The 17398-nt window shown below is 46.2% G+C and overlaps 1 protein-coding gene across 1 annotated transcript; it reads left to right on the top strand.

Moving 5' to 3' along the window:
* The first annotated feature begins 1396 nt into the window (after window positions 1–1396).
* Window positions 1397–16837, top strand: RSPH1 (radial spoke head component 1). The gene is made up of 9 exons (XM_069581638.1): window positions 1397–2633; window positions 4802–4915; window positions 5018–5123; window positions 6378–6468; window positions 6948–7083; window positions 12061–12132; window positions 14583–14742; window positions 15706–15846; window positions 16633–16837. The coding sequence occupies exons 1-9, from the start codon at window positions 2580–2582 to the stop codon at window positions 16683–16685; spliced, it is 927 nt and encodes a 308-aa protein (XP_069437739.1). The 5' UTR covers window positions 1397–2579; the 3' UTR covers window positions 16686–16837.
* The last annotated feature ends 561 nt before the right edge of the window (window positions 16838–17398 follow it).

Below are 17398 nucleotides of genomic sequence, written 5' to 3'. Positions count from 1 at the left end.
TCTACAGTAACCCTCCCAGGAAACCACCCTACTGTAGGCCAGACCCGCAGGAACTCAGTCCTTGTCTAACTGATCCAGGAGCAAACAAGAACCCCTTTAACAATAGGCTCCAAATGGGGCTTCCCAGGTGACTCAGTGGTAAAGAATATGCCTGCCAATGCAGGAGACACAGGAGATGATCTCTGGGTAGAGAAGACCCCCTGGAGGAAGAAATGGAAAACCACTCCAGTATTCTTGCCTGGAGAATCCCGTAGACAGAGGATCCTGGCGGGCTACAGTCCACGGGGTCACAAAGAGTCAGACACGACTGAGCACACACGCACCGCCAAATGGCCAGGACATGGTTAATAGCTGAGAGTTTACCTAATTTTTGCCCCCATTTCCAGCTTAGGGCCAATCAGAGAAAGCTGAATTTCTACCCTCACCAATCACATAGGATGCCTGGGTTCTCCTGAGCCCTCCAGCAGCTTCCCCATACTCTCAGCCTCCAAGCAGGATACTAAATTCTTACCTTTTTTCCTATATAAAATTTTCCAACTCCTCTGCCTGCTTCTTAGTCTCTTTCAAAATATAAGTGATCATGACTGACCGTCTTACTAGAGCAAGCCCCAAATAAAAGTCTTTGCTTGCTCTCATTGGGTGGTCTTTGTTTATTTCCACATGCAAAATAGAGATGCTTTCAAGTATACCTGATAAAGGAAGAACATATTTGCATCTCACCAGGGGAATCTAAAGGCTCACGTGGACTGGATTTCCCTGGCTTGGTTGATCATCCACTGTGTGCAAAACACTTTTCTAGGTGCTGTGGGGAGGCAGAGATGAGGGCAGTGTGGCTCCTGAGTGTCTAATAATCAGAAAACCACCTGGATGACTGTGACGTGAGACAGAGCTTGTCCTGCGTGTATGATAAAGATGGCTCAAGGTACAATGGGAATTAACAGAAAGACAGTGAGAACAACTCACTTGAAGGATCAGAAGAAGCTGCAGGTGGAAGGTGTCCAATATATAGAGTAAAAAGTTAAAAATACAGAGAAAATATGGTTAATACATACTAATAAAAACTCACTACTTTAAATTTTGCATATTGTCACGCTCAGACCTTTAAACTAGATAGACAGATGGATAGATAGATAATAGACAGATGACACAGAGAGGTGAAGTCCTTTCCTCTTTCTCCAACCCTGCCCCCCTCTTCCTCCCCGGGGGCATCCTTATCATGAATTTGGAGCATTTTCTGGAAGTGGTTCCTTAGCCAGTCTTTGAAGAATGGCTCTGGCTATAGGCAAGGCCATCAGAAGGAAGACTTCCAGGGGAAGCATCTGGCACAGGCAAAGGCACAGAGGAGGGGACGTGAAGGATGTACTGGGGACAGTGCTCACGGTTTGCTTTATTTATTTATTTATTATTATTTTTTTTCACGGTTTGCTTTATCTGAATCATGTAACAAGTATAGGAAGGTGTTGATGGACCAGAAGGCTGAGAGGATGACTTGGGATTTGAATATGGAGATAGTGAATACAGCGGTCTGCATGCAGTCTGGTCTGCATGTGGGTTTCCGAGTAGAGGAGGAGGGTGAAGTGGTTAAGAGTGCCTAAGTCTGGAGACAAACAGGCTGAACCAGAGCCTATTGCCAGAGTTAACAAGGGGAGGAAGAAGGCCTGGATCAGGGTGGTGACAAGAGGAACTGGGAAGGAGATCATGAGGGGTCTTGGGCAGACCGAGTGTCAGATAACTGGAGGGAAGCTTAAGAGAGGCCCATTTAAGAGTGGGAATGAGTGTGAATGTGCGTGCGTGTGTGTGAGGGAGCAAGCTCCACTGGGAACTCCCAGGAGACTGGTCTCACATCTGGGATGGAGGAGGGCTGTCAAACCTGACTGGCATCAGGGTAGACTTGTATCTGCTAATGAGTTGGAGCTGACTCCTTGAGTCAGGAGAAGATGCTTACAAACACAAGAAAAGATAGCAAAGAATGCATCTCTGTGGACCGCCAACATGGAAGGGTCGGAAGAGCCCAGAAAGGTAATGAGGGGCAGGCAGGGCCTATGGAGAGACCCAAGGAACCAAGGGCCAGGGCTGAGAAGAGTCAGTGTCCACCTCTAGGAGGGGCAAGGCCCTTTCCAGAGCTGGCCTTATGAGCTTCCTCCACCCCTTCTAGTTTCAGCATCACCCAGCCGCTGGTTAAAGGGGGTGTCCTGGTAAGAGAGCAGGTGGGTACCCATTACGCCTCAGGCCCCGCCCCCCCCTCCTCCTTGGGTGACGATTGGCCGAGGCTCTCCTTACGTTGTTATGACAGCACCTGAAGGCAGGCATTGGCTCCTTCCCAAGCTGTCCGGTCCCAGGCCCCACCCCTCTCTCTTCCGGGAAGGCAACCGGCGGTTGGCGGTTGCGTCCCATTGCTATGACAGCACCCGAACGTTAACGGTTACTCCTCCCCTGCCTCCCAGCTTCTCGGCCAGGGCTGGGAGGGAGAGAGCCTGGCCGTGTCTCCATGGCGACGACGGACGCGGTGGTGCAGGCAGCTGGTACCTACCGACTAGAAAGGCGCAGGCGGCAGCGGGCATCCAGACTGGGGCGAAGCCATGTCGGACCTGGGCTCGGAGGAGTTGGAAGAGGAGGGAGAGAATGATCTTGGGGTGAGAGTTCCGGGTAAGGGAGGAGCTCCCAGGGTTGCGTGGACCCTTGGAAACCGGGTTCAGAGAGTGGGGCGGCCTGGAGGCCCGCCACAGTCCCTCCGGGAGGCCCAGCCAAGGACAAGGACCATGCTGGCCACAGCGGGCGCTGCGTCCTGTAAGTTGGCTCTGAAAGGTGAAACGTTATGACGTCTGCTTACCACATCCCTTCTCGCTCCCTCCTCCACCATTCCTCCTCCCGTTAAAGGCAAAGATTTCCAAATAGAAGGCTTTGAAAGCGTCCTGCTGTTACCCTCCATGGAGGCAGTTTCCTTGAATGGCTGGTCATCCCAAGCTGGACTCTTCCGACCCTTCCACTATGCCCTCTTCTCCTTCTGCCCTCAATCTTTCCCATCATCAGGGACTTTTCCAATGCTGTTCACATCAGATGACCAAAATCCTGAAGTTTCAACTTCAGCATCAGTCCTTCCAATGAATATTCAGGATTGATTTCCCTTAAGATTGACTGGTTTGATCTTCTTGTTGTCCAAGGGACTGAGAAAGGTGCCAACCTTGCGGCTCGTTTTGGGTATAATTAGGAGTCTCTGGGGAAGGAAGGGGAGTCTTTTATACATTTTGATTTAGACTAACCCTGAAACAAATTTGTAAGGTTATAAAAGTTTGCCTTATATTCTGAGCATGAATTTCTGAGCCAAACAGTGCTAGGAAAGCACAAAAACTGCAAAAACGTTTTTTTCCTGAAGCCCTTGATTTAATGTATCTGCTGCTGCTGCTGCTGATAAGTCACTTCAGTTGTGTCTGACTCTGTGTGACCCCATGGATGGCAGCTCCCCCGCCCCTGGGATTCTCCAGGCAAGAGCACTGGAGTGGGTTGCCATTTCCTTCTCCAATGCATGAAAGTGAAAAGTGAAAGTGAAGTCGCTCAGTTGTGTCTGACCCTCCGCGACCCCATGGACTGCAGCCTACCAGGCTCCTCCGTCCATGGGATTTTCCAGGCAAGAGTACTGGAGCGGGATGCCAATGTGTCTGAATTTGTGCTAATGTCTATCCAGATCCAAGTCCAGGTCAGATCATGCTCTGTGCCCTTGCCATTTCATTGTTTATTATTTACATGCTGCTGTTGCTGCTGTCGCTTCAGTCGTGTCCGACTTTGTGTGACCCCATAGACAGCAGCCCACCAGGCTTCTCTGTCCCTGGGATTCTCCAGGCAAGAACACTGGAGTGGGTTGCCATTTCCTTCTCCAATACACCCATGTAATTAGGTGCTTGAGAAACATGTCTTTTATGAAGGATAGAGACAATAGGGAAATGAGACACTAGTATTGTTTTTTATTGATTTACTTTAAAGATGTGTGTGTGTGTGTATGTGTGTGTTACTTGCTCAATTGTGTCCAATTCTTTGCAACCTCATGGACTATAGCTCTCCAGGTTCCTTTGTCCATGGAATTCTCCAGGCAAGAATACTGGAGTGGGTTGCTATTCTCTTCTCCAGAGCATCTTCCCAACTCAGGGGTCGAACCCAGGTCTCCTGCATTGCAGGCAGATTCTTTACCATCTGAGTCACCAGGAAAGCCCACTATAAAGGTAGATATGTAATTATTTTCCTATTGGGTTATGAGTGTTTGAACTTTAAGTCTCTTGAGTTTAAAAATAAGTTAAACTGAATTGAGTTTGGAAACTCAAGCTGACCATTGAGCCTGGTTCATTCCTCAGCTCCCCCTGTTCCTCTCCTGACATCAGAGCTTTCCTCAAGGTCAAAGCTGTCTTCAGGCCATGGACACCCAGGGATGATTTGTATTTTAAATTATGGATTATTGGAGGAAGGTGGGTTCAGGACCTGCTCCACCTGCAAATGCTATTAATACTTCCAACATGTCCTTGTAAAGAACACAACTTGGACTATCTTGCATTTTCCCCCAAGTGGTTGGTTTTGTTTACAGTGTAAAGGATTATCATAATAAAGTGGAGGGAAAGAGTGAAAGTCCACCATGAACAGGTACCAGCTGTGTGAGCTTGGACTGATGCTCCGTGTCACCCAGGCCTGGAGCCTACCTCACCTGTAAGACAAGGTCAAGGGTTAGGAGAATTCAGTGGAATGCTGTTGAATTTATGAAATGCTTAGCACATGGTTAATGCTTAATAAAGAGTAGCTGTGATTATCTTCTGTCCAGGAGTATGAAGGGGAACGGAATGAGGCAGGTGAACGGCACGGACACGGAAAAGCGAGACTGCCCAATGGGGACGTATATGAAGGGAGCTATGAGCATGGTAAAAGACATGGCCAGGTCAGAATCGGTGACTTGAATGGGTGGTTTTCCCGATTTAATGCTCTATTAGCAATCATTAAATTCAGGAGTGATATAAATTATATCATCACTGTGTTTCAGGGGATCTACAAATTTAAAAATGGTGCTCGGTACGTCGGAGAATATGTTAGAAACAAAAAGCACGGCCAAGGCACGTTCATCTACCCAGATGGATCGAGATATGAAGGTGAAGTGTTACCACGAAGCAAACCTTCTTGCTGGGGGGGTAGGGAAGCTGTGGGGTGAGGGTAGACCCGGGGTAGTAGGGTGGACCCAGGCTGTTGGTGCTTGGTGGTTTTCTTCTCCTTGGAGTTGTTTTTTTAGATGATGATTCTTTCCCTGAGGGCTTCTGCTCTGGGAGGTGTTCTTACTCTGCCGTAGCTGTAACTTCTGTGTTACATGGCAGAGTTACGTCTCAGGAAGATTCTTGCCCCCTAACATGAACCTCACTCTTGCTCCCCCCACCACTGTCACCTGCGTGATGACAAGTGAAAAGTGAAAGTGAAGTCACTCAGTTGCGTCCAACTTTTTGCGACCCCATGGACTGTAGCCTACCAGGCTCCTCCGTCCGTGGGATTTTCCAGGCAAGGGTACTGGAGTGGGTTGCCACTTCCTTCTCCAGGGGATCTTCCCCACCCAGGGGTTGAAACCGGGTCTCCCACATTGTAGGCAGACTCTTTACTGTCTGAGCCACCAGGGAAGTCAGTCCCAACAACAGATGAAAGCAGTTCCGACAGGCAGGGGTGGGTGGTGAGCTTTACAAACCATGTGCAAAGGTTAGACTCTGGACTGCTTTTCTGGGCAGAAATTGTCTAGTTTTCATCAGATTTCTAAAAAGGTCTGTGAGCCCAACCCTGGAGCTGGGGTGACAATAGGTGTGACCTTATTCAGGGACCTCATTCCGCCTTGTTTCTGCCTCCTTCTCTTCAGTGTGAGGACCAGATGGATTCACACAGGTGAGATGCTCAGAACCAGGGCTAACCGATGGTACTTGTTCAGTAAATGCAGGCGAGGGACAATGGGGGCAGGCTGGAGCAGCCTGCCTGCTGGCCACGTGAAACCAGAGCCGAGGCTGCCTCGGGACTTCTGCTGGAACCCGAGACCATAGTGGAGAGTGTCACTGATCTTCCTACTAGAGATGGGATTTCTCTTTTGTTTTGTTTCATGAATCTTAGAAAACAGGCTCCAGACATAGCTCCGTCTGCTTTTTAAATCAGCTCAAAGCAATTTAATTTAGGATTTAATTCCATTCTTTCAAATCCTTACGAGCCTAATCTCATTGGGGTCATTTTGATTTCAGTGTCGATGTTAATCTAATTTGAACAACATTTCTATTTGTATATGTTATTACGTATGACAAGATATGTGTTCTGCATGATAAAATACGTGCATATGTGGAGATATGTATGTGCATACACACACGTCTGTGTGGTCCCTCCAGGGGAGTGGGCAGATGACCTTCGGCACGGCCACGGCGTGTATTACTACGTCAACAACGACACCTACACTGGAGAATGGTTCGCCCACCAAAGGTTCGATCCCCTCCTCGGACCCACAGCTTGGTTCATGTCGTGAGCACACGACCGTGACTAAGCAACAGAATCATGACCGGAGCCCACTGGGCAGCGTGGCCCTGCAGTTCATAGCTTTAGGGAGAGCCTGTGGGCAATGCCCTGCTGGTCAGGTGCGTTCCCTGGGAAACAGGCCCAAGGGCCCCAGGCCATGGAGGGCACAGGACAACCTGCTGGGGCTGAACCACAGCTCCTGGGAGCCCTGGCCCTTGCCTGAGCCAACCAGCTGATGGGCAGGAGGTTGCTGCTGCCCAGCAGGGGTGCCCAGCCATGCCTGGACTGTGAGCAGGATGTGTTTTGAATGAGCCCAGATATAGAAGCCATTTTGCTTGTGAGCCACATCAGCCTAAGCCCCCCTGGATTTAAATTTCTGTCTCATAAACCTGGAAGGGTTTTCACTGCAGCAGAACCAAGTGTGTTGTGCTCTTCGTCTTCACCAGGCACGGGCAGGGTACCTACTTCTATGCAGAGACGGGCAGCAAGTACGTGGGTGCCTGGGTGAATGGCCAACAGGAGGGCGCAGCTGAGCTCATCCACCTGAACCACAGGTACCAGGGCAAGTTCTTGAACAAAAACGTAAGTCAATGGGCAGTGACATTTGCCACCCCCGTGCAAAGCAGCAGCCTCCGTGCCCCACCCCCCGCCCTGCTTGTGACTGTGTGTGAGCAGGAAAGAGGACAAACCCAGGCAAACCCTACACTCACTCCAGACAGGGAGACAGAGCTGAGCCTCTCTGCTATCCACACAGGACAGCGTGGGCATGGGGGAGGCTTGGCTGGTCTCTGCGTCTCAGTAACATTCACACAGCCTCCCAGCAGTGGGAATCCTTATAGCATTGGGGCATGTTGACCTTGGTCTCATAAGTAAATTGGATGTGAAATACCTACTTGTTCAAATGACTGAGCAGTTGGGCATGTGATGTTTTGACTTTCTTTCTCCTGAGAGGCCCGCAGCCTGAGCCTGGGAAGGAAGACCCCATGAGTTCCTCCCTTGAGCTCTGCACCAGCCCACAGACTCCAGGCTGCAGTGGGATTGGAGGGCTGCTCCTGGCCTTGGGCCTGGAGGTTTCCAGTTCACAGTACCCATGATGGATCATCTCTGTTTGGAGGATTCTGTGACCTTGCTTGTCTTACTTCCCGAGCCCTCGTGGGATACAGAGAAACCCTGAATCATTTGGAACCTACCTACCACCCTGCATTTGCTGTAGCTTTGATCAGGGGTTGAACAGACACTTTCCACAAAAAAGAGAGTTTTTGGAGCAAATGAAAGGTGTTAGATGTTGACATAGGGAACATCCAACTGATTTAATAAAGTTGCCCCAGATTCCAGTTTTCATTCCCATATAATTCACGCCCCTATTACAGATTCTACTTGTAGTCTCTGTAGCGCAGGCAGCTTTTCCTCAAATCTATACATTAAACATGTTTGCTGTTTTAGTCATTCAGTCGTGTCTGACCTTTGTGATCCCATGGACTATAGCCTGCCAGGCTCCCCTGTCCATGGAATTTCCCAGGCAGCAATACTAGAGTGGGTTGCCATTTCCTTCTCCACCAAATATGTCATTTTTGCAAAATTCTCCTGGGATATTTCTTTGGCACAGGGAGATGGGTGGAGGAAAGAGAACTTAACACAAGTTGGTTGGGAGGAATCTGTGAATATGGTGAACCTAAACCAACTTGAGGAATGAGAATGAAAGTGAGACTTTGTTCTGCCAGTTAGTAAAAGATTCAGAGTTGCACAGGTAACACACCAGGATGTTCCACTTGTAAAACACTCTGCCCCTGGACTCCTCCCCACCCACCTCAAGCGGCCAGGAGGTACAGATTTACACAGACAGCTCATACAGAAGTACAGTGTGGGGATTTTAACTACACAAATAGGACCACTCTGTTCAGTTCAGTTCAGTTCAGTCGTTCAGTCGCTCAGTCGTGTCCGACTCTTTGCAACCCCATGAATCGCAGCATGCCAGGCCTCCCTGTCCATCACCAACTCCCGGAGTTCACTCAGACTCGCATCCATCAAGTCAGTGATGCCATCCAGCTATCTCATCCTCTGTCGTCCCCTTCTCCAGCCCCCAACCCCTCCCAGCATCAAAGTCTTTTCCAATGAGTCAACTCTTCGCATGAGGTGGCCGAAGTACTGGAGTTTCAGTGTTAGCATCATTCCTTCCAAAGAAATCCCAGGGCTGATCTCCTTCAGAATGGACTGGTTGGATCTCCTTGCAGTTCAAGGGACTCTCAAGAGTCTTCTCCAACACCACAGTTCAAAAGCATCAATTCTTCGGCACTCAGCCTTCTTCACAGTCCAACTCTCACATCCATACATGACTACTGGAAAAACTATAGCCTTGACTAGGTGGACCTTAGTTGGCATAGTAATGTCTCTGCTTTTGAATATGCTGTCTAGGTTGGTCATAACTTTTCTTCCAAGGAGTAAGCGTCTTTTAATTTCATGGCTGCAATCACCATCTGCAGTGATTTTGGAGCCCCAAAAAATAAAGTCTGACACTGTTTCCACTGTTTCCCCATCCATTTCCCATGGAGTGATGGGACCGGATGCCATGATCTTTGTTTTCTGAATGTTGAGCTTTAAGCCAACTTTTTCACTCTCCTCTTTCACTTTCATCAAGAGGCTTTTTAGTTCCTCTTCACTTTCTGCCATAAGGGTGGTGTCATCTGCGTATCTGAGGTTATTGATATTTCTTCCAGCAATCTTGATTCCAGCTTGTGTTTCTTCCAGCCCAGTGTTTCTCATGATGTACTCTGCATAGAAGTTAAATAAGCTGGGTGACAATATACAGCCTTGACATACTCCTTTTCCTATTTGGAACCAATCTGTTGTTCCATGTCCAGTTCTAACTGTTGCTTCCTGGCCTGCATACAGATTTCTCAAGAGGCAGGTCAGGTGGTCTGATATTCCCATCTCTTTCAGGATTTCAGGACACAAAAATATACCCAGAGAAACATCTTCTATCTTTGTGAACATTTGTAAGTTTTTATGTTGGTTAGCTACTGGAATTGGGGAATCTACAAGTATTGATATTTTTTTTCTTATAGATGCTGGTGATTTATTGATGATTAGATGCAGTAAATGTTGTATATAACTTAGTTTCATTCTCCTTTAATAATATTGCATCATTTTTTGAGTAATTACTATGTGCCAGGCACTGTTCTAAGTATTTTACACTTATTAACTCATATAATTTAAAATAAAAGTGTACCCATTTACGTATGAGGATACAAAAAACAAAGACAGGTTAAACTGAGGCATCCAAAGTTGTTCTGTTATGTGATGGAGCTAGGATTCAAATGCCAGCAGTCTACTGTTGGAGCCTATGTTCCTAGATTTGATATTTTTTTTCAAACTGTTGATGTTTTAAATGATGCCAGATACTGCCAATTGTCCTGAAAAGCTGAGCCAGTTTGTACTCTGATCAACAGAATATGGGAGTCTCTTCATCACATTTTCTCACCAACACTGGATTTCATTAGTCTTTAATTTTTTTTCAAACCTAATTGGGTAAAAAATGTTATCTCATAGTTTTAGTGTGCAGTTCACTGGTTACTGGTGAGGCCCAGCATCTTCAAATACTTCTCCTGCTAGTTTGACTTTCTTCCTTCAGAGACTTACCTGTTCACATGCTTGCTGGGAAGTTGTGAAATATAGTATAAAGCTTCAATAACGAAGACAGTGTGCTGCTAGGTTAGAGATATACGTAGTTAGTGACTTAGGTCCCAGAGTAGACAGATTCAAGCATATACAATAATTTAGCACTTGAAACGATGTCATTTCCAGTTGAAAGAAATGGTGGGGAGAAATCAAGAAATGGTGCTGGGACAGCTTGATAACAATTTGGGAGAAAAATAAAACCAGAATTTGTCCTTCAGCATTTAGGTGAAGATACTGGGTTGGCCAAAAATTTCATTTGGGGTTTTCCATATGATGTCATGGAAAATCCAAGCACATGTTTTGGCCAACCATACTTGCTAGAAGAAATAAATATTTAAATGTAAACAGAAAATCACAGACAGAAAAATAAGCATTTTTTTTTCTTTTTTGAGAAAGATGGACTTTCTAAACAGAAATATAAAGGAAAAACCAAAAGATCCCACTTGACAAACATAATCCCATATAGATTAGAAAACACCATAAAGAAAATTTAAAACCTAAAGGACAAATGGGGTTGGGATATTTGTAACATGTAATATGTAAACCACTTATGTCAATCAACATGATTTAAATTTCAAAAATGTTGAAAAAAATTAAGCCTTACTAATAATGTAAAAGATGTGACTTAAAATGCTGAGATCCTATTTTTTTTTACATATAAGAATGTAAAGATAGAACAAATGTTAATGCCCAGGAAAAAATAGGGGTTTGAAGACAAAGGGATCTTAAATGCTGTTGTGGGAGTAAAAGTTACTAGAGGCTTATTCTGATAAAATCTATCTATCAGATTATCTACCTATCTACCTATACATACTTTTGTCCTGAAATTCAATTTCTATAAACTTACTTTGAGGAAATTATCAAGACTGTACCTAAAGATTTAGCTCAGAATATGTTTACATAGTGTTTTTTGTCAAAGTATCAGCATAACAAATATTAACAACAGTGAGTAAAATAGATGATGATTCCTTGATGAAATAGCATACCACGCTGACTACTGATGTTATGGAAGAGTATCTCTAAATATGTTCATACTCTTAGTTCAGTTCAGTCACTCAGTCGTGTCTGACTCTGTGACCCCATGGACTGCAGCATGCCAGGCTTCCCTGTCCATCACCAACTCCTGGAACTTGCTCAAACTCATGTCCATTGAGTCGGTGATGCCATCCAACCATCTCATCCTCTGTTGGCCCCTCCTCCTCATGCCTTCAACCTTTCCCAGCGTTTGGGTCTTTTCCAGTGAGTCAGTTCTTTGCACCAGGTAGCCAAATTATTGGAGCTTTAGCTTCGGCATCAGTCCTTCCAATGAATATTTAGGACGAATTTCCTTTAGGATTGCCTGGTCTAATCTCCTCGCTGTCCAAGGGATTCTCAAGAGTCTTCTCCAGTACCACAGTTCAAAAGCATCAATTCTTCAGGGCTCAGCTCTCTTTATTGTCCAACTTTCACATCCATACATGACTACTGGGAAAACCAGTTTTGACTAGATGGACCTTTGTTGGCAAAGTAATGTCTCTGCTTTTTAAATCAACTATATTTCCATAAATATTTAAAAATTATTTATTAGTAGTCCTTTTCTAGCTAGTTTGACTGTGGGTGTTGACTAAGTAAAATTTCTGTTATAAATACTTTTGTCAAGAAATAAAATGTAGTTTTGTTTTTTTTTAAACAAGTGTAGGAGGACCTACACTTTGCATTCCATTAGCTGTTCATTTACAAAGCCATCTTTAATTTGTATTGGATTTCCCCCGGTTCCATGATATTGGGTAGAGTTTATGAAGGTCACATTTATACTTTATGTGCTTTGTGTGCACATTTACACACTTTGTACTTTCCGCCGGGTGTTGACACTCGAGAATGAAGTTGGTTTCTCTTTGCTCATAGCCTGTTGGCCCTGGAAAGTACGTGTTTGATATTGGATGTGAACAGCACGGGGAGTATCGCTTGACTGACGTGGTAAGTTGCAGAGTCTGTGTCTTTTTCTACATTCACAGGCAAATAAACTGTTCGATGAGGCTGACCCTGTAGATCTGTGTTGGGATCAATTGCCCTGAGGCAGTATAGGAAACGGAGTTGGGCAGAAGGGAAAGTTGGGTTGTGATGGGACCCTGTGGGAGCTCTGAAGTGGGATAACCCTTCAAAATGTCCTGAACAGGGCTTCCCTGGTGGCCCAGTGGTAAAGAATCTGCCTGCCAGTATGGGAGACAAGGGTTCCATCCCTGATATGGGAAGATTCCACAAGCCCCAGAGCAACTAAGCCCATGCACCCCAACTATTGAGCCTTTGCTCCCAAATGCGGGAGCCACAACTCGGGCCACCTGCATGCCCTAGAGCTGGTGCTCTGCAACAAGAGAAGTGTCCACGGGGAGAAGCCTGTGCACCCCAAGGAAGAGTAGCCCCCACTCACCGCAACTAGAGAAAGAGCAGCAACGAGGACCCAGCACAGCCAAAAATAAATAAAATAATTTCTAAAAATGTTCTGAAGAGAGGCCAGGTACCTTAGACTCCCATGTAGGCCAGTCAATGGCTGTGGGCTGCCCATGAACGGGGTGGGCATAAAACCTGGGCTGTGCGGCTTCCTTTGGCCAAGGGCAGTTCGTGGGAGGACTTTGCTATGAGTGACTGGCCACCCACCCTCCAGCAGCTGGAAGAAGGAGGGCCTGAATCATGAGGGGAGTGCACGTGAGCACCTACAAGTGATGAGACAGCAGACATCCCCTAGACGGTAGTTCTGCAATGCAGTCCCTGGGCCTGCAGCTTTGGCAACACCTGGCAGTCTGTTCCATGTTCAGGTTACTGGATCTCACCCCAGACCTCCTGAATCAGAAACCCTGGGGCTGGCCAGCGATCTGTACATTAACAGCCTCTCAGGGGATTGTGGTACAACTGAAGTCTGAGCGCCACTGTCCTAGAGTCCTGGTGTCACCCTTCCTGGGGGACAAATCTCAGAAATTTTTAAACCAAGGAGTGCAGTTAATTTCTGAGTGACTCAGTGGAAGTATTAGGCAGGGATCTGTCACTCTGTGTGTTAGATATTATCATGTTTGTGACAGTGAAGTTTTCCATATTTATAGGACTGATGTTCAAACCTTTGGAATTTTGTGATGGGTACAAATCTGAGAAGTAGACCAATATGCTTGGCAACACTGACATATGTGGCTGTTAACCACTGTTGGAATTATACATTATGATGGTGAGGGACAGGGAGGCCTGGCGTGGTACGGTCCATAGGGTTGCGAAGAGTTGGACATGATTTGGCAACTGAACTACAACCTATAAACTATTCCACATTTAGAACTCATGGACTTTGTTTACTTTGACTGTGTTTTGTTTTTTCTCGCCATAATCCTTGAGACTAGAACTTAAGAGTCCATGCCCTCGCATATCCTTATGTGGATGTCTTTGGGTGTTTTTAGGTTTTTGCTTACAGTGATGCTGATGCTGAATTTTGACCTCTGTCCACTCATGCAGAATTGAATCTCAGAGACAGGGTTTTGGTGAAGAGACTAGCTTTACTGGTTTGCCAGGCAAAGGAAGATATAGCGAGCTAAGGCCTTCCATAGCGTGTCCCAAGGCCGGGGTGGGGGGGCGGGGGGGGTGGATTTGGTGAGTTTTATAGCAGTGGTTCAAGGGCAGGGTTTTGACAAGGATGGGGTGTGTGCAGGGCCTGCAGTCCTTTAACCTGGCCTCAGGTGTTCTCCTGATGAGTTCTGTGGTTCTCCAGGTTATCCAACTGTGACCTTCTCTCTAGAATGAAGAATGTTTCATCAGGTAGTTGACATCTTCCACTTGTTAGGGTTTCAATTCTGCAGAAGAGCTCAAAGATACAGTTCCGTGTGTCTCTTGAAGCAGAATCGGGACCCTGCCCCACGGCTGCTCTGTTGTTTCTTGGCTGCTCCTCCCTCGTCTCTGCATCCCGTCGCTTCCCTGGTTAGCAAGTGCCTGAACCTGCCCTTGGGAACTCAGGGAAAGTCATAAAGGCTGGAGTCTGTTTCCTACAAACAAGAAATGGGGGACACAGAAAGATTTCCATGCCCAGGAGCCCCATGGGGTCCTACTTGCTTTCAGTGTTTGCTTTGTTATGTTTGAAGAATCTTAGAGCTGAAATGTAGCTGAATGGTTGCAAAGAGTCATTAGTTCTGGCCATTTAACTGGAAACCTTAGTCTGAAAACCTCTTCCACTGTCACCGAGATGAGTGCAGGAGCTGTATTGATCCCACTTTGATGTCTCATCCCTGTTGTTTTAAGCTCCATTTTCAGCTCTCGAATTATACCATTGACACTGGCAATTACTCTGATCACTGAATCCTGTTATAGAAATGTTAAAGCACCTTTCAAAACCTGTCCCATCTACCTGCACTGTAAACATCCCACGCATGTTGGTAAATTTACATTTTTTAACTTAGGAAAGAGGAGAAGAGGAGGAGGAGGAGGAGACACTGATAACTGTCATTCCAAAATGGAAAGCCACCAAAATCACAGAGCTGGCCTTGTGGACCCCAACCCTTCCCCAGGAGCAGCCCGCTGCAGACGGACCAGGCCAGGAGGAGGCCCCAGGAGCTGAGGGTATGGAGGTCTAGGGGGGTGAGTGGAATGGGGCTCTCCGGGGAGCAGGATCTGAGTGCTTATCCTTGGCTTGTGACTGGCTGTGGGCATGACCTAGGCAAGGCTCTGACTGCAACTGGAGTGGCAGGTCCTTCCTGAAGGACAGTACTTCCCTGTGACCATCACAGGGGACTTCCTGGCAAGTCCTCAGGGGGCTGTGGAGGATCAAAGGTTACACTGGGCAGGAGTCCTTCTGTTGCAAGTGATTGAAAGTGTTAGTCGCTCAGTCGTGTCCAACTCTTTGTGACCCCCATGAACTGTAGCCCACCAGGCTCCTCTGTCCATGGGATTCTGCAGGCAAGAACACTGAAGTGAATTGCCAGGCCCTTCTCCAGGAGATCTTCCTGATCCAGGGTCTCCTGCATTGCTGGCAGATTCTTTACCATCTGAGTCACCAAAGAAACCCTAAGGGCTTGAAATCAACTCCAACTGGCCTAAGTGGAATAATACTGCTACTGGTTCATTGGTTCATCCCACTGGAGCAGTCGGGTAGTACGACCTCAGGTCTGGCTGGATCAGGCGTCTTCTCCCTGGTCTCCACTTTCTCATGTACTGGCTCTACTTGGTGGTACCCACTTTCCTTTGGAGACCAAAGCTCAGTGACTTTATCATATCGTCACCCAATCTGCTCAAGAACCCTGGAAAACAGAGAGCTTCTTTCTCCATATGCTCATCAAAACCCCTGGGATATATACTGTACACTTAAAACAAAAAACTCTTGGGAATCAGATTATCAGACAAAGGACGCCCATCCTTAAACCCGTCACTGTGATGGGAACGGGGACCTGGTGTCAGGCCTGGGTGGAGCTGAGACTCTGAGTTGGGGGTGGTCCCCTGATGGAGAGGTAGGCGCTGCTGTCAGCAGGAGGCAGCAGTGGGTGCTGAAAGGCGCCTGCTGATACCGTTTCCTTTTGTCCATCTCAGGTGGGGGCGAGATGGCGGAGGAGGTCCAGCCTCTGACCGATGTGTCAGAGGGGGAGTTAGAGTCGACGCGGCCTGGAGAGGAGGAGGGAGATGCCAGTAGAGAGGACCGAGAGGAATTCCAATATGACAGCTTAGACCAGGGTGAGCCTGTACTTCGGTGACCGAGGAGGGCAGGAGGGGACGAGGCACTAGCACCCTGGAGTAGACACAGCGCTTTCTCTGCCTTTGCTGGAGGCCATCCTTGGGTCAGGCCTGGGGATGGGATGTCTTGGGGGATCCACTCTGGGAATGTCACTCCTTCTTAGCTGTCCTGCACAAGGACAGCTCTGTGACACGTGTTTTCTCTGACTCTGTCCTTGCTAGTCTCCATTTCACCAAACACCGCATGACTTGGGTTTCCCTGTAGATAATGATGTGGCTTCGTTTTATGACATGGTTTTCACCTTTATCACACTTTGTAATAATGCTCTGTGTAGAAATATATAGCATACACCTTCAAAATATAAACCCTTTCAACATTTAATTTTTCATCATTAATTCACATAAACACTATTATGGGGGTGGGGAAGGAGGGTGGGAAGTGTGGATTACAGCCTCTATAGAGATCAGAGTTTCAACAGTGTTGTTTATAAATTATAGTCCATCAATTTCATTACTGATCAGTACACATAGGCAAAAGATAACAATGAACCTTACTCTCACTGACATGCATATTCTTGTCTTAGCATTTACTCTGAAAATATTTTTTGTCTACTTTATTACTGGTACCAAAGCAAAAACTATATAAGTCTGTCTAAGATAAAAGTTAACATTCCATGACTTTGCCTGATAATGTGTTTAATATTTATTACAAAAGATCTGCAAGCAAATCAACAGTTTTTAAATAGAAATAAGGTTAATACACTCACATGTCCTTTTTCTTCTCAGGAAACGTTAGTTTTGAAGAAGAGGAAGGCAGACAGTCAGAACTGCTAGAATAAGATGAAGCAAAGCCAGGATGGTAGGAGATGGATCAGAAAGATGCTCTGACACCAGGGTAGTAATTACTGATGTATCACTAATCTTTCTTACTCAGGTGTTTGTTAAAATGTTTTATGATTGCAAATAAATTTATTTTCCTTTGTTTATGAAATAGCCTCTGCTTCAAATTCTCAAGTTCTTTAAAAGTTACCAAGTTATTTTGCCATGATTTTTTAAGAGATTATTTTCTTTTAATGTGGACCATTTTTTAAAGTTTTGATTGAATTTGTTACCGTATTATTTCTCTTTTATGTTTTTGGTGTTTTGACTGTGAGGCATGTGATAGCTCTCTGACCAGGGATCAAGCCCACACCTCCTGCACTGGAAGGTGGTCTTCACCAATGAACCGACAGGGAAGTCCTGCCATGATTTTATTTTTAGTGCTGATTTTTCCTAGGATAAAGAAAAATATCCTACCACTGTGTCTGCGGTGAAGATGGCTAATGGAAATGGATTTTGGCTGAGTTGGTAGAGTGACTATATATGGAGATTTCTCTCTCAAATTTCCCTCAAGCCAGCCAGGAAAACACCTAGAAAATAAAGAATTCTTGTGTGCAGTGCTCATAAAACACAATGTAATAAATACGTCAGGCTCAGGTCAGAAAGAAACCATCAGCTCCCATCTGTTCTGTACATCCGTTCAGCATCTCAGTGTGGGCTTTGGGGTTCCTGA

This window comes from Ovis canadensis, chromosome 1 (genome assembly GCF_042477335.2).
Source record: "Ovis canadensis isolate MfBH-ARS-UI-01 breed Bighorn chromosome 1, ARS-UI_OviCan_v2, whole genome shotgun sequence".
NCBI classification, from domain to species: Eukaryota; Metazoa; Chordata; class Mammalia; order Artiodactyla; family Bovidae; genus Ovis; species Ovis canadensis.
This window is presented reverse-complemented; position numbering and strand designations above follow the sequence as displayed.